This window comes from Quercus robur, chromosome 8 (genome assembly GCF_932294415.1).
Source record: "Quercus robur chromosome 8, dhQueRobu3.1, whole genome shotgun sequence".
Lineage (NCBI taxonomy): Eukaryota > Viridiplantae > Streptophyta > Magnoliopsida > Fagales > Fagaceae > Quercus > Quercus robur.
Window position 1 is genome coordinate 14,525,687 of NC_065541.1, and position 27,834 is coordinate 14,553,520.

The 27,834-nt window shown below is 36.5% G+C and overlaps 3 protein-coding genes across 21 annotated transcripts; 2 read left to right on the forward strand and 1 right to left on the reverse strand.

Annotated features, from left to right (window-relative positions):
* The first annotated feature begins 221 nt into the window (after positions 1-221).
* LOC126694722 (receptor-like protein EIX2) lies at positions 222-5,302 on the forward strand. The gene is made up of 2 exons (XM_050391194.1): positions 222-3,110; positions 5,005-5,302. Exon 1 carries the CDS (start codon positions 1,102-1,104, stop codon positions 2,125-2,127), a length of 1,026 nt encoding a protein of 341 aa, XP_050247151.1. The 5' UTR covers positions 222-1,101; the 3' UTR covers positions 2,128-3,110; positions 5,005-5,302.
* Positions 5,303-7,961: 2,659 nt separating this feature from the next.
* On the forward strand, positions 7,962-8,426 carry LOC126695913 (2S seed storage albumin protein-like). The gene has a single exon (XM_050392708.1). The coding sequence runs from the start codon at positions 7,962-7,964 to the stop codon at positions 8,424-8,426; it is 465 nt and encodes a 154-aa protein (XP_050248665.1).
* An 814-nt stretch (positions 8,427-9,240) lies between these two features.
* LOC126694726 (polyubiquitin) lies at positions 9,241-27,776 on the reverse strand. Of its 19 annotated transcripts, none has more exons than XM_050391207.1 (4): positions 27,613-27,775; positions 26,582-26,934; positions 26,275-26,353; positions 9,241-10,422 (listed from the first exon to the last, which is right to left on the reverse strand). In XM_050391207.1, exons 2-4 carry the CDS (start codon positions 26,932-26,934, stop codon positions 9,481-9,483), a joined length of 1,374 nt encoding a protein of 457 aa, XP_050247164.1. In that variant the 5' UTR covers positions 27,613-27,775; the 3' UTR covers positions 9,241-9,480. The 19 variants fall into 19 exon arrangements, with proteins under 19 accessions (XP_050247164.1, XP_050247165.1, XP_050247159.1 ...); XM_050391208.1 differs by lacking the exon at positions 26,275-26,353 and adding an exon at positions 10,651-10,729 and having other exon boundaries at positions 9,241-10,194; positions 26,354-26,934; XM_050391202.1 differs by lacking the exon at positions 26,275-26,353 and adding an exon at positions 10,651-10,729 and having other exon boundaries at positions 26,354-26,934.
* Between the last annotated feature and the right edge of the window lie 58 nt (positions 27,777-27,834).

Genomic DNA, 27,834 nt, shown 5'->3' on the forward strand with positions numbered 1-27,834 from the left:
TTTATTGTAAAAAGACAACTCCATGTATAATGGACACAGTAGAATAAAAAAGAAAAAAAAATTTATGTACAGAGTCAGCAATTCTATAAAACCAGGAAGTGAACTTGCTCCTGTTTAATTATTCAAGTTGTAAATTTTGTTGTTTGCTCATTTCCTACTTCATTGAATTTGTTTATGCTCTTGCCCACCCCCCCCCCCCCCCCCCCTCCCCTTTCCTCCCTTCTGATTTTTTATTCATTAGAACGAGAATGAGAACAGAAGTATTTATCATCTTATTATAACATCAGATATTGTTTTATTCATTAGAATGAGAATAGAAGGTTCCTGTATTTTTAGCAATTTCATGCTTTAGCTTACGAGACAGCCCATTTTTCCCTGTACCTTTTGAGTTTGTCAGCAAACTGGAATTCATAGGATCCATTAATTCCCACCCCTAAGCCTTTGATATGGCCTTCCAACATATCTAGTGTGTGATCTACATGACTTCAAATTGGTATGTCCTCATTTTGAAACGGATGTGTGGACAACTATCAAAAGCTTTAGCTCTAAACTAAAATAAGTTAGCGTTTGATAGTTAACGTGTATGTTCGTATTGAATATTTTTCTCTCTTTCTTTCATTCTTAGACATGAATATGAACTCTATTCCAGTTCACTTGATTCAGGGTATAGTAACTATACAATCTATTAAAATTCCCAATAGAGGAAAAAAAAAAAAAAAACTATTGTGACACAAAGAAAATGCAATGGGACAGGTGAAATGGTCCGGCTGAAAGGTAATATTGAGCTTTCACTGCTCAAATTAGAATTTCTGAATTATTTGGACCTGAGCGGGAATAATTTTGATGGTATTCGGAACTATTTTGAAGATAGAAATATTTCGGTTACTGTCAATCTCACAGGACCTCAACATAATTATGCTGGAAATATGTAGCCTTCATCATCTTGATCTAGCAGGCAATAATGATCTTTATGTGGATAATCTTAGATGGGTTTCTCATTTTTCTTCCTTAAAATACCCTAAATTAAGTGCAATTAATCTTCACCGAGAAACTCATTGGCTTCAATACATAACTATGATCCCTTCCCTTTCAGAATAATACATGTCTGCTTGTCAACTTGATAACATCAGTCCATCTTATGGGTATGCCAATCTTATATCTCTGACAGCCCTTGATCTTTCCTATAACAAATTTAGTTGTGAATTACCTAATTGGTTGTTTAACCTCAGTAACGTGCTCCACTTAGACTTGTCAGTAAGCAAATTTACTGGGTTACTACCAGAATCATTAGGGAACCTCATATATCTAGAATTTGTTGATCTGTCTAATAACTCATTTTCTGGTCCCATTCCTGCAACTCTAGGAAACTTATCATCTTTAACATTTTTAGATCTTGAAAAAAATCAATTGAATGGAACTCTGCCAGAAAGTATTTGGCAACTTCCAAATTTGATGGCCTTGTCTGTTGCAAGCAATTATTTGTCAGGCGTTGTATCTGAAGTGAATTTCTCTAGGCTTTCAAGATTAAAGCTCTTAGACATGGCTGCAAATGCTTTCATCATTAATGTGAATTCCCACTGGATTCCTCCTTTCCAGCTTCAAATGATCAGCATCGGTTCTTGCAAGTTGGGCCCCAAACTTCCTGCATGGTTACAAACACAGAAATCTCTCAAGTATATAGACATTTCGAAGGCAGGACTTGTAGATGCAGCTCCGGATTGGTTTTGGAACTTTGCAGCTTGTGTGAAGTGTATTAAACTCCCTAACAATGCTATCAGTGGGGACCTATCCAATGTTTTGCTCAACTCTAGTTTCATTGATTTGAGTTCTAATCACTTCAGGGGTCAGCTGCCACTTATATCACCACATATTACCATGTATAATGTTGCCAACAACTCTTTTTCAGGGCCTATTTCTCCTTCCATTTGCAGTGTGGTGAATGTAGAAAATAAATTGGAAGTCATGGACTTGTCACGTAACAATTTGTCTGGAGACCTTCCTGATTGCTGGAGGCATTGGCAATCTTTGCTTCACCTAAACTTGGGGAGCAATATCCTGTCTGGGAAAATTCCAAACTCACTGGGTTCGTTATTGAGGTTTCAATCATTGCACTTGGCCAACAATTAGCTTATTTGGAGACATACCTCATTCATTGAAAAATTGTAAAGACTTGAAGCTAATTGATTTGGGAGTAAACCAGCTTGCTGGAAATATACCAAACTGGATGGGAGAATGGACAAGGGTTCTTCAATTATGATCCAATAAAATTCAGTGGCAATATTCCACCACAAATATGCCAAATTTCTTCTCTTATTGTATTGGACTTTTCCAACAATAGCCTATAAAGATCCATACCAAAGTGCTTGAATAATATCAGTGCCATGGTTGCATCAGATAATTGGCACAATGATGAGTATGGTAGTTTAGACTATGACTATGGATTATACTTGGAGAATCTCATGCTGATGACAAAAGGTAGGGAATCAGAATACACGAAGAATCTTGAATATTTAAGGGCAATTGATCTTTCAAGTAATAACTTGTCTGGATCAATCCCAACAGAAATATTCCTCCTTGCCAAATTGCAATCTCTAAACTTGTCTCAGAATCATTTGATAGGAAAGATATCAAAGGATATTGGGTCCATGAAATCCTTAGAATCACTTGATCTCTCAAGAAACCATCTATTTGGTGAAATTCCTTCGAGTATGTCTAATTTGTCTTTTCTTAGTTACTTGAATCTGTCATACAACCATTTCTCTGGAGCAATTCCATTGGGCACCCAACTTCAAAGTTTTGATGCTCTCAGTTACATTGGCAATCCTCAACTTTGTGGTGATCCTCTTCCGAAAACCTGCGTATCTCTGAATGGAACACCAGTTGGCAAAAATGATGATGACTATGGAAATTCTAGCTTCTATATGGATATGGGAGTTGGATTTGCAATTGGTTTTTGGGTAGTTTGTGGAGTTCTTTTCTTCAATCGGACCTGGAGGCATGTTTATTTCAGGTTTCTTGATGATATGAAGGATTGGGTTTATGTGACTACGGTGCTAAAGGCGAATAGGTTCCTGCAAAACCTAAGAAGCTGCAATTTTTGCAAGTGAAAGGTATCATTTTCTATAGTCTTCCTTCAGGCATTATTTCCTTTAAGGATAAATATTGTTGCGCACACACACCTTAATGCACACACTTTTACACAACTCATCATGATTTTGAAGTATGAGGTAATGATTTCAATTGTTTTTTTTTAATTGTGTAAAAATGTGTACATTAAGATATGTATAATAAATACTTCTATTTCCTTAATTAATATAGACTTGTTCTCGTTGGTGACCACTCTCAATATATGTTTTACTTCGTAGCTAAATGTAATTAAATAGGTGTAGCCAAGTGATTTTTTTCCCATACAATGAATGCATAACATGATTTCTCACCCACGTATTGTTTTCAATTCCATAGGGATATTACTATTGATAGAAAATTATAAGCAGCTTAACATGTCAAGGGTCATGTAAGTTGGCACTTCATATTCTTAGTATATACAATCTAGACATCTAGAGTTTAAATCTCCTCTCTCCCATTGTAATTTGAAAAAAAAAATGGACTTAATGAATTCTTAAAAGTTTCAATTTCATAGTGAACATAACACCAATGGTACCACGTGGAGATAAATTATAATACCTTGGTATCCATAATTAAGTTTCATAAAAAAATATTACTATGGAATTATGTGTAATGCTCACCATGATTCCCAAAAAAAAAAAAATATATATATATATATAAGTTGTAATGCTCACCATATAAAAGCAATATGGATACCAAGACAAACCACATGGAGATAAATGATAATTTCTCGAATAAAAATAATGGACAAAATTTAATCAAAATGTTTAAATTAATTAAAATGGTAAATTCTTTTTAATCATTATAAATCAATTTAAACCAAAACATCTGGTGGCAAACAGCAAAGATACCTATAACACTCCACGCATAAAATAATTGGCACACACAAATATTAGGTATTAGATTTCAATGTCTTCTATTCCACTGAATTCTTCACACAAACATTGTTTTTTTAAGATTTTGGGGCCCTTGAATGGCACTTTCCTTAAAAAAAAAAAAAATTAAAAGCTATTAGTTTATTTATTGTTAGTGTGCACTGTGCAAGGGAAGAAATTAGATACTAAAGAAACAACTTTTCTATATTGAAAAGTTCTTTCTAGCGTAGGGGAGACTTTAAGAGTAAAGTCTCCAAAATTCTTTTTAAGACTTCAGAGAGTTATAAAGTCTTTGTAAAGTCTTTACCACTTGCAGAGGCGTTAAGTTTTTTTTGAATATAATCATATACACATATATTTTAAAATTTTAATTGTTGGATTATATATTCTATAGGTTCTTAACATGTATATTAATATTCATGCCAATCCATTATTATTTATTATTCAATCCATAAACTCATTTTTTATATATTATTTTAAATTAAAATTTTGAATTTAAACAATTAATTGATGACATGACTATTGATATTTAATTATCTTGAAATTTTGCAAGTATGGAGAATGCACGAAAATAATATAATCAAATGGTTGATTTGTTAAAATTCACATTCAATTAATATAAAAAATATATACACACACATATAGGGTTGGATTCAAGTTACACTTAGTATAACTCTAATCAATATTACAGCATTTAATAATTTGTTATTGAATTCATATTTTGAAATTTCAACCGTTGAATTACATGATCTATACGTTTTTAACATGCATGCCAATTTTTATGCCAATCAGATGTAATTTACCATTCGATCTATAAAGTCATCTTTTATGCATTATTTTAAATTACAATAAACTTGAATTTAAATAATTAATTGATGACATAGCTATTGATCTTTGATCATTTTTATATGGGTATAACACAAAAACTACAAAAATTAATGTATCATTATTTGAATACTCTTGATTTCAGAATTTTCTTTTTGTGTTTTGATCTTGATCACAGTGCTGTGAAGCTGTGACCTCGCTGATTTAGGAGTTTAGGAAGAAATCCGACTATCATTGACAAGCTGCCCTCTATGATGTCAAGCTCAAAAGAAGTGTAGTGGCCCCCTCTATGGTTAGTAGCCTTTGAATTTGTGTTTTCAAATATAAGAGATAAACTTTTCCTTATTGTGTACTACTGTTACATATGGGACTTCATGTATCTGGGTACCCTACGAGAGTACTCTACAAACGTTCTATATGTATAAATTAACAGTTTACTTAAATAAATAAGACCTCCCTATTGACTAAAAAAGAATCAAGTCCAATTGTGGGGTTCAAGTGATTACCTTATGTGATATTCTATGTTTGTGTTACAAACCCCACCTTCCCCTCTCCCATTATCAATTTATCAAAAATAAAATTTTCTAAGACCACTTGCCACTGTTACAGTTCATGCAAGTTAAACAGCACTTCCTATTTCTTTTGCTCAATGAAGTATATAGAAAAAAGTTTGGCTTACTTCCAATATTTTTTTAAAAGGAATCTCATTTTGTTTTAATAAAAAACTGTCACATTATCCACTAACTAAATAAAATATAAAGATTAAAATTCATTACCACTTGTCATTGTATATTTAAAACAAAAAGATCTGTTATTTTAAAAAAAATACTAAAGATAAGCCAAACCTTATAAAAAGGGCCCGAGACTGAATGGCTCATTAAAGTTACAACTAAAAGCCCATTGAATCAGCCTATGAGTTACGTTTTTCTCTTCCTATCAAATTGTTTGGATTGAGTAGATTTTGATTTATATGGGCCCTAAACCATATAATAAAGGAATGCTAAACTCTTAGTCCGAACAACTTATGGACATTTCCTAGAGAGCATTGGCATTTTGGCATAGAAATATAAGAAATTTGTAGTAAATCAACTATTTAAGGTTCCAAATTATGGCATTTGGAATAATTCACACTTTATCAAAAAAATCTAAAATTTCTAGTCATCTAGTAGGAAGGACATTGAAATTTGAAATTTTACAAAAAATTAGTGCCTGCCCACATTCAATTTCTTTTTCTTTTTTTGAGAATCACCCACATTCAATTTCAATACTTGTTAAATATGTTTATTACTTGTCAAGCATTCATTAAGCCCACACACTTTAAGAAATTATATTTATTGTCTCACATACAAAGTTTAGAAAGCATTCTTTGGATATATAAAGTAACGCAAACACAAATAAAATAAATAAATATAATATATGTTGAAGGACCCAAATTGACCCAAAGCCCAATGGATGTGAACAATGGCCCAACAAACCCATAACAATAGATTTGTAAGAGAATGGGTTTAATAGATGAAAACTTAATGAATCTGGTAAAAATCACAATGAATTGGTTTAGTGTTATAGTAATTGAGAGGTATAATTTGAAGAGAAAAATGCTCCTCCGTCAAATCCGAGGATGGTATGTTCTTATATATATGAAGTTCAGACTTGTACAAATACCCAGAGTTTTTAGTTACATTTAGTTCTTTTTCTCTTTTCTTTCTTTTCTCAGATGTCTCCTCAATGTAAAGGAATCCTTTCAGTTTTATACTCCTTCTCCCATCTTAGTCTTCCACTTGTTGATCAAACAACTAATCTTCTAGATGCTTGTCCCATCAAAACCTTCTTGAAGTCTTTGTGTGTAGTTGTAAGGCTGAAAAGTACTGTTCAGATATCACCTCCACATTAATGTGACCAATTGATTAGGTGCAATACATTTAATGTGGTGGTAGCAGCCTTCTTCTTAAAAATTTCTCAATTCTCTGTTGACACACCTCTTTGAAGCTTATCCTTCCAAGCATGGTTGCGCTTTGCCCGGTATTTGTTGGGTGGTTGGGCTTCAAACTTCCATTCTATTTTCCGAGGAAGTTTGGTTCCTCGAACAACATCACCTATTTGTTGTTATTTGTCCTCGTTCTCAACCCCATAACCTATTTGCCCTTATTAATACTTGGTTGTTCTCAGGCTCTTTGGCATCTTTGAGTGTGGTCCATGGCCCAATACCCTTATCCAATTCTCTTATCCCCACATATATGAGAGAGAGAGAGAGAGAGAGAGAGAGAGAGAGAGAGAGAGAGAGAGAGAGAGAGAGAGAGAGAGAGAGAGAGAGAGAGAGAGAGAGAGAGAGAGAGAGAGAGAGAATTAGAATATATAAACATGTAGCACTAAAATATGTGCATACATATACGATCAAGATTGAATGTTATTTTTAGTTCATTGGAAATTGGAATAAGTGAGATGCACTAATTTGTGGAAGTCATTTTCTGAAAAAAGATAACTCATTCTTAAAAGTTGACTTTTTTCTTTGAAAGGTCATGAATTGATCTGACAAGTCATAATTTTTAGGAAGCCCCAATTCAAATGAAAAATCATAAATTTCTTCAATGTCTGTAAATTAAAATAGTGAAATTACAATTCGGAAGAAATTATTTTAGAAGAAAATTAAAAATTGATGTTTGTAGGTTGAGTTTTTATTGGTTAAAAAAAGAAAAAGAAAAGAAGAATTATATGTATCTTAGAAGTGAAGTGCCTATAATTCGAGAACAAACTCTTGAGTTGGGAAATTATCTAAAGACACTGTTTCAGACAAATTCAAAATTGCATTATTTTTCTAAAAACTAGTTCCCACTCCCTTTTCAGTTTTCTCAAATAATATTGTTTGTTGACAGAAGCATTTGCAATTTTGCGTAACACATGACTAGCTAGCTACTTGGCAACATGAGCACAGTGATCAGACCATGCAAACCCACCTAGCATGCCACACAAATCCATTCATGCAATAACCAAACCAAAAGCAAACAACCATTAAACCAGACATAGCTACCCCACCCTTCCACCACGTACCTTACATGCAGAGCCCAAAATCCTCTACAAAAACCTCATCACCAACACCAATTCCAGTCACCAAAAACAACCCAATTAAGCAGTATACTCATGGCTAAGCTCACTTTATTAGCAGCTATTTTAACATTCCTCCTAGTCGTTGCCAACACCTGTGCCTACAGCGTTGCCAACATTGAGGTCGATGGATACAGGGATGCAGACATGCGAGCTCCGGTGAGGTCGACATGCTGTGAGCAAGTCCAAAGGCAGGACCTCAACCAGTGTGTGCAATACTTAAAGCGTGCAAGCGAAGGGTACCTAAGCTTGCGAAGAGGATGTGATGAAAAGGAAGAGCGGCAGCAAGCAGCTCTGCTATGCTGCGAGCAGCTGAGGCAATTGGATGACAAATGCCAATGTGAAGGGGTAGTTGAAGTGTTCAAGGAGCAAATGCAACAGGGACAATTGCAAGGCCAAGGGATGAGAGAGATATTGCAGAGGGTTAGGGAGTTGCCTGAGATGTGTGGCTTGGAAACCCAGCACTGTGAAATACCATCTGGGTGTGGTTTTGCTTTCTAAATTAAAGCAGTGCATTTTCAAGTTTACTCCAGTAGAGTTATATGATATATAGGAGTGAAAAATGCTAGCAACTAGAAAGCACTGACAACTTTTTCGAAATTATTTTTATCAAGACAACTTTTCGAAATTTCAATTGGCCATATCCATATCATGGGATGCTGCATATACACTTAAAAAAGGAGATCAGGAATTGCTAATAAACCTTTGAAAACACCAATGGATGATGTAGGACTTTAGAACACGCAAAAGGGCTCGAAAACACTTCCATTATCCCATCTTTCATGTGGCGACTGGGCTAAGAGAGTAACCAACTATAGACCATCGGCACAACGCGTATCAGTATTTCAAGGGGGGGCAGAAGCATTCGAGAGAGCATACTGTTCCCTTTGGATGGTTCATAACTCTTATCATTCAATAACGTATGAGTACTTGGACTGGCCTTGCAAACTCCACACCATAACCAAACACCATCTTACTACAAGCATAGAATGGAATGCGTGGATCAAAATTCCATGGCAACTTACATTATATAACAGTCCATTCCCATCCAAATAATCAACCAAATGATCTCTTCCAAACATCTATGCAGACAAACTTGTATTTCTTATTCGTAAATATGAAGCAGCATAACAGAGAAAAAGAGAGTTCAGTGCTCTACACAAGCAACGAGCTAATCACACATGACAAACTAAGATGAAATTCTAGGGGCCTCTATATTTCCAAATGCAAAGGCTACCATCAACTAACTGCTCTAAAGTCTAAACCAGCAAAACCAAATAATAAAGAATAATATACCAGATAGACAGGATAATCATACACGAAAGAAGAAACTTTATTCAAATTACTTAATAAAATGACCAATATAAGGCCATTCAACGAGTTTAAGATGCCACGACCATAACCAAACAACACTAAATTAAAGCAAGTTTAGAACATATTAGGAGCCATTATACAATGGCAAGTAAACTGGTAACAGATAGACAAAAACCAAAAAGCACCAACATAGAAATACTCAAGGCAATGGACTCGAACACAGAATCACAACCATCCAAGCTTAGAAACCACCACGGAGGCGAAGGACAAGGTGCAGAGTAGACTCCTTTTGGATATTGTAATCAGCCAGAGTCCTTCCATCTTCAAGCTGTTTGCCTGCAAAAATAAGCCTCTGCTGGTCTGGGGGAATTCCCTCCTTGTCCTGAATCTTTGCTTTCACATTATCAATTGTATCAGAACTCTCAACCTCCAAAGTAATGGTCTTCCCTGTCAAGGTCTTAACGAAAATCTGCATTCCACCACGAAGGCGCAGCACCAGATGAAGGGTAGACTCCTTCTGGATATTGTAATCTGCAAGAGTCCTTCCATCTTCAAGTTGCTTTCCTGCAAAGATAAGCCTTTGTTGGTCTGGTGGGATACCTTCCTTGTCTTGTATCTTAGCCTTAACATTGTCAATAGTGTCTGAGCTTTCAACCTCCAGGGTTATGGTTTTTCCGGTCAAAGTCTTCACAAATATCTGCATTCCACCACGCAAACGCAGCACCAAGTGCAGGGTTGACTCCTTTTGAATATTGTAATCAGCTAAGGTCCTTCCATCTTCCAACTGCTTGCCAGCAAAAATCAGCCTCTGTTGGTCCGGTGGGATACCCTCCTTATCTTGGATCTTAGCTTTAACATTATCGATAGTATCTGAACTCTCAACCTCCAAAGTAATTGTTTTGCCAGTCAAAGTCTTAACAAAAATTTGCATTCCACCTCTAAGCCGGAGCACCAGGTGGAGGGTGGATTCCTTTTGGATGTTGTAGTCGGCTAGGGTCCGACCATCTTCAAGCTGCTTGCCGGCAAAGATCAACCTCTGCTGGTCTGGTGGGATTCCCTCCTTGTCTTGAATTTTGGCTTTGACATTATCGATGGTGTCAGAGCTCTCAACTTCCAAAGTAATGGTTTTACCGGTCAAGGTCTTCACAAAAATTTGCATTCCACCTCGAAGCCGGAGCACCAGGTGAAGGGTGGATTCCTTTTGTATGTTGTAGTCGGCAAGCGTGCGACCATCTTCGAGTTGTTTGCCGGCAAAGATCAACCTCTGCTGGTCTGGTGGGATACCCTCCTTGTCTTGAATTTTGGCTTTGACGTTATCAATGGTGTCAGAGCTCTCAACTTCCAAAGTAATGGTTTTGCCAGTCAAGGTCTTCACAAAAATTTGCATTCCACCTCGGAGCCGGAGCACCAGGTGGAGGGTGGATTCCTTTTGGATGTTGTAGTCGGCAAGTGTGCGACCATCTTCGAGTTGTTTACCGGCAAAGATCAACCTCTGCTGGTCTGGTGGGATACCCTCCTTGTCTTGGATCTTAGCTTTGACATTGTCAATGGTGTCTGAGCTTTCCACCTCAAGGGTGATGGTCTTGCCAGTGAGTGTCTTAACGAAGATCTGCATCTGTTTCATTCAAAATTACAAACAAATGTTGTATTAGCTGGGTTCAGACAGGAACAACCCCACATACATTCCATTCAAAATTGAAACAAGAACATGAGGAATAATCAGTTTGATAACTCATCAAGGTTGAATGGAAACAGCAACTACGTATAATATTCAATTAAGCATCTCTTACATGATACATATACAATTCAACCAAAAAATAATAATCCTAAAAATTTCTACCTTTTGTTGGAGCCCTGAGGCTATAACCCAAAACTACACCGAACTACCATTAGCAAAAATATTAAATAGTAAATCAATTTAGAAACAATTTCAGAGGATAGTATTTGTTATGATTAGCCAAGACCAAATCTTTTACAATATCTTCGTCACCTAACACAAACCACAGACAAAACCCAATTCACAACTACATAAAAATTGCACAACTTCTCAATTCCCCACAAAAAAAACACCGTTCATATAAATCAAAATCAATAAAGGCCAAAAAATCAGTCTCATATTGACCCATAAGGCTAATGTTCGACAATTTTTCTCAAGCTAATAAAAATTCATACTTATTTCTCTATCTAGAAGTCAAAACAAATTCTTCTTTTAAAACCTAGGAGAGAGACCAAACAAAAATTCAAACAGATCAAACAGCTATCAATAAATCACATATCACAAATAACAAATCAATTCTAATAGATCCAACCCTAAAAGTTTTAGCTAGTAATTTCAATAGATAAAAGATCGAGAGAGAAAGGATCTGAAAATACCTTGAGATTAAGAGAAAGAGAGGCTTTCGAAAGATCTAAGCTTGTTCGAAAGGTTTGAACGAGAGTCTACGCTGTGTGGATTTGTGAGAATTTCTATTGAGTTTGTGTTGGGTTGTGTTAAAGGAACGGGGGGTGGGGCTGCTTTTATAGGTGGGATTGCCTATTACATTAAGGAATTGTTGAACGGTTCAACCATCAGCACTGTGCCACGTGGTAGTCCTATTTACATGCCAAGATTGACTTCCTTCTCGAATCCTCCGCCCTCTGATTTCTGGTGACCTGAGGTAGTAGATAAAGATTGATGAACTGTTTGTTGCTTTTTGGGGACAGGTTTTCCTCACGCCACGCTCCTTTAACCACGCGCTTCTTCCATATTTGTGATTTTTTTTTTTTTCCTTTTCCTCTATTTTTAGTAAATTTTGAGATTCAAAATTGCTAATTTATATTTTATTCATATTTTTTTTAATTTGTTAAAAAAATTAGTTGTCAATAATTATTTGCTACATTCATAACAGACTCAAAACAATTTTTTTTATGAAACATATTGTTGACACCACGTTTTGCAACCCTCATTTAACATCACATGGTGGGTAAAAGGATAATTTCACATTAAAAATATGCATCTTGATTTTGGTCATTAGATCATTAATCTCATTTCACCAAAATGATTTTAATATTATAACGATCAAATTGACTGGTCATAAGCCCTAATCAAACTATCAAATTGAAAGTTATCATCAAATCAAGTTTTAATGGCTAAGATGCATTATCACAAATTGAGTCCGACTATATGTGATTATGAAAAATTAATTCTAATTGGTTATAATTATAATCAATTTGAGATTAATAACGTGTCATAATTTGATTGGCTATGACTATATTTTATGGTAAGGTTGCACACATTTAATTAATTAGATAATTAATTATTAATTATTCAATGAGTAATTTGTGCAATTATCTTTTAATTATGGTTAATTTGGAACTAATTAAGTCTAAAATGGGAGTAATTGGAGCCTATTAATGTTAATTGGAAACTAATTTGGGACTTATTAATGTTAATTGTACTGAAATTATTTTCTATCAAATGACCTCTGTTCACCATTTCATTGATATCTCTCAAAATATTTTAAATCTGTGAATGAGGTTAATTTTCCCAGAAACTAGACATCCGGGACTTCAATTTGAGCACAAGAACAAGACAATTCTAATCAGAATTGAGGAAGATATGATTTTTTTTAAATTTGGCTCTACAGGCTATTACAATAGTTACAGGAAAACAGAATTTTGCTTATTCCTCACTCCCATCAATCTCTAAATTTAATGCACCCGATTTTCCCAAAGGCTAAAATAAGGTCTAGGTTTATGATTCTTGTCAACCCTCATTAAATGACCTTCCATTCATATTTTTTCCAACACTACTATATAAACCTCTCATCCTTTATTTTAAAGCACACAAAAGCCTCCTCTATTTTAAAGCACACAAAACCCTAATCTCTTCTCCTCTCTTGAATTCTAGTGAAGTAGAGTAGTCTTATCATATCTTGATATTCTTGAGACTCAAGGTATTGAGTGAGATTCATTCTCCCTCTCCTAACTCTTCTTTTCCTCCACCCTTAAAACCTCCATCAAGAGTCTCCTCCTCCACCGTATAGATCTTGCATGAAAGTATAATCTATTTTCCTAACTTGTTTTTTTATGTTGCCATGATAAGAATTTAAGATTAAAACATGATAGTAATTATTCAAATTCTCTTGAATATGTTTGAATGTTCTTATGTGTTATTCACATGTACTTGGTTGTTCATCATATATTCATGCATAATACTAGTTTTGATCTTAAATCCACATAAAAAACATGAAAAAGATGTTTGTTTAATAATTCTTTCAAATCCTTGAATTTAGAATATCACCATCCATACACATTCACTAGAATTTATTTTTCAATTCAAATGAAATGCTTAATAAATTGAATTAGGGTTTATCACATGCACACACATGAAATTCAACATGCAAATAGATTAATAACATATTGGATGATGTGATATGAATGTTGACCACCATAATCTAGAAGACCAGTTTAACCGAGTAAGATGGGTTCTTAACACCTTCCTACCTTGTAACATAGCCTCCAAGCTTAGATCAAAAGTTGATAGATCAATGTTTATCCTTGTAATTTTCAATTTTTAGATTGTAACTAGAAAACAAAGTCATGTACTTTATCTTAGATTGTATTTAGGACCAAAGCTAATTAATTTTCCTATAATTAATGTAAATTCAATTTCAAATTAATAAAATGAGGAATTTTTCAATTTTGGTTTTCTTATTTATTGCAATAATTAAGTAAGCAGTGACTCCATTATAAAACCCTTAATTTAAAAGGGAAAATATAATCAATCGAACCTCCATTTTGAGAAACAATAACACGACTCCACCCATTCATATGAGTTTGGCCCAACACCATAACAAAAAAGGGTCGGGGGCGCGGTCTCTCACACATATTAGGGTTTTAATTGTGTTAGGTTACTATTGACTCTTTTCTATAAAATAAAAAAATAAAAATAAAAAGTTACTATTGACTCAAATTTGGAGCATTCTTGGAAGTGGGGAAAAAAATGCAAAACCCACATATACTTTTTAAAAAATATGTGCCAATTCTAATTATTCAATTTTTAGATTTTTTTTTTTTTTTTGGGTACAATTTTGGGACCTTTTGATTATTTAATGGGATCCTTAAAACCATTTAAAAAAAAAGTTTAAACAAAAAACCTAAGCCTTGAGTTGGCACTGTTTCATTTTGTTTAACCGAGTCCAAATGCATGAGATGGTATCTTAGGAATAACTCATATGCATTATCTCTCTTATAATATATTAGTCACACAAAGTTATGAGGACCATATATAAAGTATATGCTAGTTTTATGAGATCGTTATTATCTCATTGTACATACAAACGTTGGCTATAAGCATTTTGATATCCTTTTTTTTAATATATCAATAATGTGGTAAAATACAATTCTCTCATTTTAAAATGATTATATACAATTTTAAGAACTCTTAAGTAGAATTATTTGTAAACGCAAAATTTCAAATTTGAAAATCAAACAATTGGATGTGTTTAAAAAATCCAAATTTTTATTGATAAATAAACAAGTACAATTCTATGTATTTTTATTATATTACTAAATAATAATCCTTTACTTCAATCACCTTTAAAATGTCTTCAATTCAAGAATTGCGTCAATGCAGGCTTAACTCAAACAAAAAGTATCTTATACTTAAACTAGAAAGTGGTTTGAAAGATCTTTGACCCAGCATTGTGATAAATCTATGATTGTGTGCTTCTTTGAGACTATTTGCTCTTTGCATTTTTAGCATATTTTGATTTTTGATTTTTTTTTGGTATTTGAAGGCATATAGGTAGAAGTTCTTTAGGGTTTTAGTGCTTGAATCAAACTAATCTTCACTTGAATAGAGTTCCTTGAGTTTCTAGATGCTTTGGAACTTTATTACAGTAATACTCTGAGACTTGGAATAATGATTTGAATGAATGTTTTTCGAATATTCTTGTAATTAGAGATTTTAATGTAGAAGTTATTCAGGATTTTAGAACTTGATCTAATATAGTTTCAAAAGTTAAAGTTCTTGGAGGTTTAAAGGTTGATTCTTTTAGACCTTTAAGTTTTAAGTGATGAATGTTCATATTATGTTTTAATTTTGTGGAATTCAGGCCTAAAATTTGAATTGTCAACCTTTTAATATAATTTATTTATATATAATCATTATTTAACTGCATATTTAATATTGTTAAGTTAGATGTGCCAATATAATATACCCCTTGAAAAAAAAAAAAAAAAAAAAAAGAAGGATATGCAATACAATGGTATCATCCCTTAAAAAAAGGTGATATAGCATTTTTATTCTTTAAAAAAAAAAAGTAGAAGAGGAGAGTGGCAACCCCTGCACACCCAGGGAAATACAAAGGAAAAGGAACACCAAAGCGCTCACAATTGGGGATCAAGGGGACTCGAACACAAAACTGAAGTCGTTCTGGCCCAATACCTAGTCACTAGACCACCTGCCACATTAGCGTATCTCATTTTTTTATTTTATGATAATAAATGCCTTACAAAATAACCTATAATAGTGAGATTATTAGTAAGATAATTAGATTGTATAATTAAAAGGTTCTCCCATCTCTCTTTCCCATTTCAAGGGTATCTTAAAATTATGCTCAAACAAATATATATATATATATATATATATAGAGAGAGAGAGAGAGAGAGAGAGAGAGAGAGAGAGAGAGAGAGAGAGAGAGAGAGAGAGAGAGAGAGAGAGAGAGAGAGAGAGAGAGGCTAAAATGCAAAACTTACCCTCCAAATTCAATAGAATTCAAATCGGTTTTCTAATTTTGCTTTCATTTATTTTAGTCCTTTAAAATTCAAGTTTATTCAATAAAGGCTTCTCCATAAACGTTTATTAAATGTTGCCATTAATTTGTCTAAATTTTTAATTTTTTTATTCAAATTTTCTAAATTAGAAAAATTCAATTAATAATTGAAAAATATTTTCAAATTAAAAAAAATTAATGAAAATCGACTGAGAGACTTTAATTGAATAAACTTGAAACTTAGAGGATTAAAATGAATAAAAGTAAAATTAGAATACTGAAATAAATTCTTATGAAAGTTAGATGATAAATTTTGCATCATCAAATGCAAGGGCTTTGGTTTTTGCTCAAGAACTGGGTATAGCTGATTTTGTTCTTGAAGGAGATTCAGAAGTGGTGATTAACTCCCTTCGCAGCAATGAAGCCTCATTCATTTCATTTGGCCACCTTCTGGAGTCAGCAAAATCTATGCTTGTGTCAAGTACTTGCATAAACTTCTCCCATGTACCTAGAAGTGGTAATAAAATAGCTCATAACTTAGCTAAACATGTAAAAAATGTCAGGGGTTTGTCAGTGTGGGTGGAGGATGTTCCACTACACTTATTTGATGTACTCTTTGCCGAACCTGGCTGATTTTATAAAAGTTATAGTCTTCATTCTCAAAAAAAAAAAAATGCAAAGGGGGTGTTACTCTTTTCATCCGCATATTGCTATTGAAAATCTGAATAAAGTAAACAAGAAAAATAAATTCATCACATTGAGACATGAGTTTTTAGACACGCGCTCTGGAAGGGACTGGATATTGTCATTGTGGAGAGACCAAATGAGTCATAAAGCCGTGGTCCGTGGAGGTCAGTTTTGGCGTTGGATTATTTTGGCGGTATTACTATTCTCTTTATCTTTTGTTTGTTTTTTGATGAGGTATTCTCTACCTCGCAAGTCGCAACCAGTTACGTCGGATCATTGGATGATGCTACCTAACCCACGTCAACAAGTTGTTGGGTCAGTTCGTGTAAGGGCCTGTCTGGCATTGGGTTGAGAGGGTTCATTAACCCCAAAAGCTCTTTGTCAAAAACTCGTTTTAGACATTTTCTTAAAGCTTTTTGTAGAACTAGAAGAGGTTTTGTTTTGTTTTTTTTTTTTGGATGAACAACTAGAAAAGGTTTTGAAAAACTCAATGATATATATCAATGATAAAATCTTACAATATTTCATAACAATTTTGTTTTGAGTTGGCGTTTACTATTGAGGATACAATTGATGTTGAGAATATATAAATACCTTGGTATTATCACTAGTAAGTTTTGACGTCTCTAGAACCTTCCCTAGCTAGCTTATGGTTTCCGCCTATGATTTATAACTTTTACTTTCTTTTTATCTAATTCTGGCACATTGTGCCACATTGTCTTAAAGACGGCGCTATTTTGGAAATTCAAAAATATCAAGTTTTAAGAATCAATTATAAGAGAAGTTTATGTCAAAAAAAAAAATATATATATATATATATATATATATATTATAAGAGAAGTGAACGAAAGGGCAATATTGAATTTTGGACCATTTGTACTTTTGACCTATATTTTTATATAAGGCGATTTCTTTCCGGTGTTCAGCTTCATTAACTTATTGTTTGGAGTCGTACATATTTTCTTTTACCCAAAAACACTTTCCCTCAAATACAGTAAATAAAATACATTGAGAAGCTACGTCTATCACTATCACATTAAAAATATGAATTAGTCCCAATATTGTGGGGGGAAAAAAACTTAGGTAATGCTCCCGTCGCTTCAAAGTAGTGCTTTATTTCAAGTAAGTACAAATTTCAAGCACATTTAAAGATGTAATTTCTTTAAAAGTAAGTACTGGCATGCAGAGACGGACCTATTCATTGGCATTGCCCCCTCACTTTTTCATTTTTTTTCTAAAATAGTTGGTGTAATTAAGGTTTATTTAGAATTTGAACCCAACAAAATAAAACTTGCCCATACAATTTCTAAAACCAAAAAATAGCCCAAATAATAACTACAAAAATTAATTCAAATAGACTAAGCAACACAAAAAAAAAAAAAAAAAATCAATAAACCCATGTGTAAGGACACAAAATCTTTAACGGCCCAACAACGATGTTGGGCTCGCACACGGAAAGTCCCTCACAATAATATTTGTAGAGAGTGGGCTTGAAAGGCAACCGTTGGATCACAGGGCGACATTTCGGGCCGGACTATAGGTGAACCAATATGAGAAAGAGCTTTGGGCTGGATATTCAGGCCCTTCAATCTTGTATCTAGGAGGATTTGGCTCCTCGGATCATGTCCGAGGAGCGATGGTGCTGTCCCCGGTTACCCGTCAGAGGGTTTTTATGTGGTGTCCGGCGTATATTATCCAGGCATTCTCTTTCATCAAGTCTTTCTCAAGAAGCTAGATGGGAGAGAGATCCCCCTTTTGGTCACCTAACATTCTCTTTTATACTAGCCTACGTTCGTTGTCCTTCGTCCACGTGTAGGGTCGATCTTTCCAGGACAGATATCTGTCCCATCAGTCTAATCCCAAAATTGCTGGAGATGATCCATAAAGCCTAAAATCCCGGCTCTGTTAGGGGCAGTGTCATGTCAGGGAAGGGTATTAAAGACAACTTCCCCAGGATATTTTCTGATCTTTATAGCTTACTTGTGTTCCATTTCTATCCATGAGGTTTTGGACCTGCCGAGGACGAAACCGTCCTCGGCTGTGTCTTCGGGCCACTTTTTATGTTTCCTAGTTTCGAGCTTGGGTCCTAGCCTCCTTCAGTTTAGGGCCGGTGGGCTTTCCATAAGCGCGTGGGCCGGACCCATAAACTATTGGACCCCACATTAGCCCCTCAAAATCCTGCTGTCCAACGTCATGGTAGGACAGGTGGATTTTGATGATGTCAAGCCCTTATTGCCGTTCACTTTCTTCGGATCTTGATCAACACTGGCGACTCTTCCCCTCCCCAAGGAACGTACCGGTCTACGAGCCGTTTTTCCTGGATTTGCGTACGTTGCCGTTATGCCGCGTGGTTATCTGCAACGTGTCTTTAATATCTTCCCATTTACGAGACCTCCCAGATATAACGGTTACTGATGGTGTGGGAGAACGAAGCGGCGCGTTAGACTCTGGATTTCCCTGGGGATCTGAGTGCGTTACATACCCTCTTCTTCGTCCCCTATATAAAGAGAGAAGACAGAGGGTGACTTTTTCATATCCGAATCCCTCACGTTCCTCCCAGAATCCACTTCCTCCATCCGGTTACTCCCTATTCAATAATACCTCTCTCATAGTAATCCACCATGAACAAATCCTTCCTTTCCCAGAAACGCCATGTCCTAACAAAACTCGAGATGGCTCGGTCGGGGCAAGGATGGCGGAGGCTTAAGATTTGCCTCCCCATTCCTTTAGCCAAAATCCGAAGCAGGGACTCGTCACACCCCATTTCTGGTGTGACTGAGTCGAAAACCTCCCTTGTCATCTCCATCTGCTCTCTCATGAGCATACCTAATATGGCTCCCCTTCTCCCTCTTTTGCTCCTTTTACTTTCTTTTCATTGCTTCCCTCTTCTTCTCCTCCTTCCCGCTCATGTCCTCCATCTTCTTTTTCCCTTGCATTCTTCAGCGACAAGAGTTTGCTGAAGTGCTTCCATGTGTTCCAATTCTTCTTCCTTCTCCTTCATTATTTTTGTATAAGGTTCTTCTCCTGATATGAGCAGTACTGAGGCATAGATTTCAGAGAGACTTTGAAGGCGAGTTCAGAAGACACCTGATGGTTTACTCATTTGTGTTACGGATGTTGTTACTGTTTTAGCAGTTCATTTTTTGTATAGGCTTGTTTAAGCCCTTCCTTGTACGTTGTAACAATTTTTCATATTAATAAAAGTTATTGTTACTCTATTTCGTATGTCTTGTTTATATATTCTAACAAATGTGAAAGCGCTGCTCAGCATAATAGTATAGCATTTGAATCAATAATAACTAAGGCCAAAGTAATCGTTGATAAAAAGATGCCACGATAACTTTAACAAAATTATTATTCAACATAACAATCCGACCAATGAGGAATGAGACTTATCTTAAAATTAGCCGTGATGGGTATTAAATGCTCGATAAGGTGTAAGAAGTAGTTATCCGAGGACGTGTTACCCACCGGATGAATGGCCTCCTTAGGTTGACGATCATTAGGTTGTTCTGCCATTTCCATGATACGCGAGCCTTAACCTTTTCCAGTATTTAAGCTGAGAAATTTCTTCATTCGGGCAGTTGATTTCCCAAGAAGCCTGAGTCCGAGGACTTTGCAAAACCTGGGTTTTGTTCAGGACTTATGCGTTTTATCTTATGTACTTGATTTTTCCCTTAGGCTTGAGTCCGAGACTTGTGTCTTTATCGGTACTTGGTTTTCCCTTTTAGCTTGAGTCCGAGGACCATGCAAGCCTTAGGTTCTGTCCGAGACCAATGTCTGCATCAGTACTTGGTTTTCCCTTTTAGCTTGAGTCCGAGGATCATGCAAGCCTTAGGTTCTGTCCAAGACCAATGTCTGCATCAGTACTTGGTTTTCCCTTTTAGCTTGAGTCCGAAGATCATGCAAGCCTTAGGTTCTGTCCAAGACCAATGTCTGCATCAGTACTTGGTTTTCCCTTTTAGCTTGAGCCCGAGGACCATGTAAGCCTTAGGTTCTGTCCAAGACTTTGAGCTCAGATTTTCCCTTTCATTGAGCATTTCCCGAGGTGCCAAACAGGGTGTCCCTGGGCCTTCACGCAAAGCGGGCCTGGGCTGCGAATTCAATGAATCCGCGGATTAAGAGATATTTCTGCAATCTCTGGCCATGCAGTACTTCTCTGACGCCCCAAGGATCGAGGCGCGCCTTTACGAGGCTCCTTGAGTCTCTTGGCTGCAGTTGACGTTGGAAGTTGAGCCAAGACCACTTTGTCTGTAGTGCTCCTTGGGACGCCGCGTGAGTTGACTGCCATTATCTTGTCTTTTCAATTAAATAGGAGGGAGAGAGGGTTGCTTTATATATACACCCATCCTTTTAGTTTTCTCTCACATCACGCTTCCCATATCCGGAGTTCTCCTTTCTTGGCATAACATGTTGAAAGCGAGGGTTGGGAAGAAAGAACTTTCTCCGCCGCAGAAGCGCCGTGTCCTCATAAGGCTTATAACAGTAAGGTATGGGCACAGGAAGCACAAGTTCAGGAGAGTACTCCATCTCCACCGAGGGGGAACGGCGTCTCTCCTTCTTTTAGTCAAAATCCGAAGCAAGCTCTGTTCATGCCAGCACTTTGGTATGTCAGAAGAAAGATTCTTCTCCATCAGCGCCTCTGCTTAGCAGCAGGCGAATATTTAGAGAAAGCCCCTCAGTTTCCCACTCCCTGCACCTTTCCTTCAACGGTGTCAGGCTCAAGTTGGGTTTCTTTGGCTGCCTGAGTTATGGGCATGTAAGAGCGCGGGGGAAGAATAAGGTCTCGGAGCTGTAGCCAACCTTTCCTCCGACATACCTCCTCGGCTTTCTCCAGCTTTCTTGTATTTTTCTTTTTCTCGCTTATGTAGTAAGCTTTGACGTAGGCTGATTCCAGCTTTTCATTGTACACTGTACTATTTCTTCGTTGTAATAAAAATGGAAATTGATTTACATGTTTTCAGCGTTGATCTACTGGGCAATACAACTTTGTGAACGAATGTGCTCTATGTATGTGTTGCTTTGAGAATATTTGTAACAAAGCTACTTTGAAGCATAATCTAATCAACTCTCATCTATCAGCACTATCAGGCATTATATCGATAATTTGTAATAAATCAAACTTAGGAAACTGACCGGGGTAGCCGTTGACTACTCTTGTGATAAACGCGCAAATGTCGCCCAAGAATGATGACCTCCTCACAATCCATCCGATCTATCGAACGGGAAGTAGGGTACTCCGATCGTGCTTTTGTGTATCTGGTTTTTCATTTGCGTATTTGGTTTCCCCATAGGCTTGAGTCCGAGGACCATGCAAGGCCTTGGTTCTGTCCAAAACTTGTAAGATTTCTTTTTTGTACTTGGTTTCCCCATAGGCTTGAGTCCGAGGACCATGCAAGGCCTTGGTTCTGTCCAAAACTTGTAAGATTTCTTTTTTGTACTTGGTTTCCCCATAGGCTTGAGTCCGAGGACCATGCAAGGCCTTGGTTCTGTCCAAAACTTGTAAGATTTCTTTTTTGTACTTGGTTTCCCCACAGGCTTGAGTCCGAGGACCATGCAAGGCCTTGGTTCTGTCCAAAACTTGTAAGATTTCTTTTTTGTACTTGGTTTCCCCATAGGCTTGAGTCCGAGGACCATGCAAGGCCTTGGTTCTGTCCAAAACTTGTAAGATTTCTTTTTTGTACTTGGTTTCCCCACAGGCTTAAGTCCGAGGACCATGCAAGGCCTTGGTTCTGTCCAAAACTTGTAAGATTTCTTTTTTGTACTTGGTTTCCCCATAGGCTTGAGTCCGAGGACCATGCAAGGCCTTGGTTCTGTCCAAAACTGTCGAAGATCAGCCCCTAGACCATGGCGGGGGGATTTGGCCTGAAGCCGGAAGCCCCTAGAGCTGCCCGCGCTGTTGACACTGCAGGGCGTAGCCCCTAGCAAAAATTCGGGTCGGAGCAACGACTGCATGTCGCCGGAGATGGAGGAAATCCCACAAACCTCAGCTGGCTAGAGAGTTGACTCAAACGCCTCCTGCGCCAACGCGCAAGCCTTCCCACAGACGGCGCCAATTGTAAGGACACAAAATCTTTAACGGCCCAACAACGATGTTGGGCTCGCACACGGAAAGTCCCTCACAATAATATTTGTAGAGAGTGGGTTTGAAAGGCCAGCGTTGGATCACAGGGCGACATTTCGGGCCGGACTATAGGTGAACCAATATGAGAAAGAGCTTTGGGCTGGATATTCAGGCCCTTCAATCTTGTATCTAGGAGGATTTGGCTCCTCGGATCATGTCCGAGGAGCGATGGTGCTGTCCCCGGTTACCCGTCAGAGGGTTTTTATGTGGTGTCTGGCGTATATTATCCAGGCATTCTCTTTCATCAAGTCTTTCTCAAGAAGCTAGATGGGAGAGAGATCCCCCTTTTGGTCACCTAACATTCTCTTTTATACTAGCCTACGTTCGTTGTCCTTCGTCCACGTGTAGGGTCGATCTTTCCAGGACAGATATCTGTCCCATCAGTCTAATCCCAAAATTGCTGGAGATGATCCATAAAGCCTAAGATCCCGGCTCTGTTAGGGGCAGTGTCATGTCAGGGAAGGGTATTAAAGACAACTTCCCCAGGATATTTTCTGATCTTTATAGCTTACTCGTGTTCCATTTCTATCCATGAGGTTTTGGACCTGCCGAGGACGAAACCGTCCTCGGCTGTGTCTTCGGGCCACTTTTTATGTTTCCTAGTTTCGAGCTTGGGCCCTGGCCTCCTTCAGTTTAGGTCCGGTGGGCTTCCCATAAGCGCGTGGGCCGGACCCATAAACTATTGGACCCTACACCATGGTTTAAGCCTTTCATAAACAAATATAAACACAAAAATAAGAACCAGATTCTAGTCTATAAAATCTCTTCAAATTTACAAAAAGGAAAACCCTAAAATACTAGTCGAATAGCAAGTGAGACTGTGATAGAGTGTCTCATAAGTTGCAACTCCTTTTTTCCTGGAAAGTGATGCCATGCCGGCACCGCCACAAGCAACAAGAAGCATCATCTTGTCGTGCCTAGCCCAATCTACTCTCCTTCTTTGGTATTTCATCTTCCTTGCCTCTTTCTTTTTCTTCTTCTTTTTTCTTCTTTTTTTTTTTTTTGATTTTATTTTATGAACATCTCTTTTCTTTATGAGTTGAGAGATATTTCTATCTAAAATCTCTCCATATATATATATATATATATATATAATGTAGATTTTCCTACGTTTTGATTAATGGTATCTGGTTTGTTTTCTTAAAAAAAGAACAAGTATAAAATCTTGACCTATTTCAAGGATAGGGAGGAGGATTAAAGGGATGATGATGCTGAATCCTTTGGTTCATAAACACTATAATCACTCAATATACTGAACTAATAAATAAAGGACCTTGTTAACTAATGTACTAAGGACATATATTAAAGATTAATAAATACTCAATTATGAATTGTAATGCACAATTTTCATAAAATAAAATACAAATGTTAATAATTCATTGGCTTAAAAAAAAAATTTATTGTGGTTGTGTTTGCTTTTTTGATATGTGTATGTATGTATTAAAAAAAAATTATTTAATAAAGTATTAAATGCATCTTAACCACTAGCTTTAAGTCATTTATTAACAAAATCCATTAAGGAAAATATAAAAGGACAAGTACTATGTCTACAACATTTTCATAATATTTTCACAACAAAATTCCAAGTTGCAAGTTGTTACTAGTTGTTATTCGTGATTAAAAAATTTATTTTAGTGGTGATTTCAAATTAGAATTAATAACAACTTACAACCTAAAATTTATTGTGAAAATATTATGGACTTAACACTTCTTATTCTTATATAAAAGCCATAAATAAAATGCAAATTCTAGAATTGGGTTCGCTTCAAAGTTCATGCTTCTTAAAATCTTAAAAGGCCAATAAGCTCTCTCTAAAAGCCTCAATCAGACGTTTGTTTGATAAATCATCCAGTATGATGCTACTGTACCCCCTCTCTAATCTAAACTCTAAAGTCGCATCAGCCTTGTTCTTCCCCTTTTTTCCTATTATAAATTAAGCTCCTAGGTCCTAACCATATATACATAGACATGCAAGCCCTAGCATGCCCACAAATCCTAATCCCCTGGCCCAAGTGCTTCGGCTAGCCTATACAGTATAGGCCGTATATATAAGAGTACAATGCATTACTATCCATCCAAAAAATCCACCATATGTATTTCTTATTCGTAAATGTATAGGATGAAGCAAAGCATTAGGCTAATCACACGTGACAAAACTCAGACGAACTTCAAGGTGCCGCTATACTTCCAAATGCAGAGGCTACCAGCAACAACAATGATAAAGAAAAATATACCAGATAGACAATATAGGGAGAATGGAATGTAAAGAATTGTAAAACTAGTTTAAAACATTAATATTACTATTTTCGTTTGTATTCTAATAAGTATTATTAATAAGTATTACTGTTTACTCAAAAAATATATATAATGTTATTTATCCCTAAGTGTGTCTAGTGTCTGCTGCTTATAATTTCAGCTTACTACTACAAAAATTAGGTCATTTTGTAAATATACTCTAGTTATGTAATATATTATAAACTCGATTTAAAATACTAATATTATTATTATTTTCGTGTGTCATAAAAAAAGACAAGATAAGCATAAATGAAAGAGAGAACTTTATTCGAATGACTTAATAAAATGACCATGATAAGGCCATTCAACGAGTTTAGGATACTACATAACCAAACAACAGTAAATTAAAAGCAATCTCAGAACATAATAATTAGAAGCTATTAAACAATGGCAAGTACACTGAAACCAGATCCACGAAAATAGCAGCACACGTATACCACAGAACCACAACCTATGCTTAGAAACCACCACGGAGGCGAAGGACAAGGTGCAGAGTAGACTCCTTTTGGATATTGTAATCAGCTAGAGTCCTTCCATCTTCAAGCTGTTTGCCTGCAAAAATAAGCCTCTGCTGATCTGGAGGAATTCCCTCCTTGTCCTGAATCTTTGCTTTCACATTATCAATTGTATCAGAACTTTCAACCTCCAGGGTTATGGTCTTCCCAGTCAAGGTCTTAACGAAAATCTGCATTCCACCACGAAGGCGAAGCACCAGATGAAGGGTAGACTCCTTCTGGATATTGTAATCTGCAAGAGTCCTTCCATCTTCAAGCTGCTTGCCTGCAAAAATAAGCCTTTGCTGGTCTGGTGGGATACCTTCCTTGTCTTGTATCTTTGCCTTCACATTGTCAATAGTATCCGAGCTTTCAACCTCCAAGGTTATGGTTTTCCCAGTTAAAGTCTTCACGAAAATTTGCATTCCTCCACGCAATCGCAGCACCAAGTGCAGGGTTGACTCCTTTTGAATGTTGTAATCAGCTAAGGTCCTTCCATCTTCCAACTGCTTGCCAGCAAAAATCAGCCTTTGTTGGTCCGGTGGGATACCCTCTTTGTCTTGGATCTTAGCTTTGACATTATCAATAGTATCAGAGCTCTCAACCTCCAAAGTAATGGTTTTTCCAGTCAAGGTCTTAACAAAAATTTGCATTCCACCTCTGAGACGGAGCACCAGGTGGAGGGTGGATTCCTTTTGAATATTGTAGTCGGCAAGGGTGCGACCATCTTCAAGCTGCTTGCCAGCAAAGATCAACCTCTGCTGGTCCGGTGGGATACCCTCCTTGTCTTGAATTTTGGCTTTGACGTTATCAATGGTGTCAGAGCTCTCAACTTCCAAAGTAATGGTTTTTCCAGTCAAGGTCTTGACAAAAATTTGCATTCCACCTCGGAGCCGGAGCACCAGGTGGAGGGTGGATTCCTTTTGGATGTTGTAGTCCGCAAGGGTGCGACCATCTTCGAGCTGCTTGCCAGCAAAGATCAACCTCTGCTGGTCTGGTGGGATACCCTCCTTGTCTTGGATCTTAGCTTTAACATTATCTATGGTGTCTGAGCTTTCAACTTCCAAAGTTATGGTCTTCCCAGTAAGGGTTTTAACAAAGATTTGCATACCACCACGGAGGCGGAGCACCAAGTGAAGTGTGGACTCCTTTTGGATGTTATAGTCTGCCAAAGTGCGACCATCTTCGAGTTGCTTACCAGCAAAGATCAACCTCTGCTGATCTGGTGGGATACCCTCCTTGTCTTGGATCTTAGCTTTGACATTATCAATAGTGTCTGAGCTTTCGACCTCGAGGGTGATGGTCTTGCCGGTCAGAGTCTTAACAAAGATCTGCATCTGTTTAATTATTCAAAATATAAGTTAGAAACGAATTTTATCCTAACTGGGTCAGACAAGAATAATCACACATACATACATTGAAAATTGATTAAAACAAGAACTTGAAGAATAATAGGCAACGCTTCATAAAGGTTAATGGGGTGTGATTCTTATGTACAAGAGCGAACTGCTGTTGCAATTTAAAACATTCAATTAAGTATCTCTTTAGATATATTTACAATTCACTACACCAAAGTGAACTTACCAAAATAAGTCTAAATTCTGCAAAGATCTAATTGTCTAAATAATCCAAAAGGGAAATCAATCAATAAAATTTTGAGAAAATCTTTTAACAAATTGTCAAACACGATTAGTGAAAACCTAAACCTAAACCCAAAGAGTGTAGCACCGAAGTAAACTTAGCAAAATTTAAGTATAACATTGCAAAGATCTAATTATCTAAACAATCCAAAGAAGAAATCAACCAATAAAATTGAGAGAAAATTCTTAACTCCTCAACCATCTCATATAAATCAAATGGAAACAAACCCCACAAGCAAAAAGGTAAACATCACTATAATATTCAAGAAATCGCACAAAACACCTATATATCTGAAGTCACGTTTGTTAATTGTCTATCTAGAAGTCATAGATAAACAGAATAAATCTAAAATGAAGAAGAGGATCTGAAAATACCTTGAGAAAGAGAGAGAGCTTCTTCAAAGAATCAAAGGGAATGAAAGGCTACGCTTTGTAGATTTGTGAGAATTTTTTGTGAGTATTGTGAAGGATTAGGGACTTGGAGGTGGTGCTTTTATAGGTGGGAATGGGATTGTTGATTAGACTAAGGAATTGTTGAACGGTTCAGCCAACAGTGTGGTTCCACGTGGTATTCGTACTACACGCCAAGATTGAATT

Bases quoted from the DNA above. Each gene is read 5' to 3' on its own strand.
- LOC126694726 (XM_050391196.1), bottom strand. From the start codon at position 26,934: ATGCAGATCTTTGTTAAGACTCTGACCGGCAAGACCATCACCCTCGAG. The intron at 10,730-26,353 runs GTTGATCTTTGC...AGACCAGCAGAG, and splicing joins ATCCCACCGGACCAGCAGAG to GTTGATCTTTGCCGGTAAAC.
- LOC126694722 (XM_050391194.1), top strand. From the start codon at position 1,102: ATGTCTGCTTGTCAACTTGATAACATCAGTCCATCTTATGGGTATGCC.
- LOC126695913 (XM_050392708.1), top strand. From the start codon at position 7,962: ATGGCTAAGCTCACTTTATTAGCAGCTATTTTAACATTCCTCCTAGTC.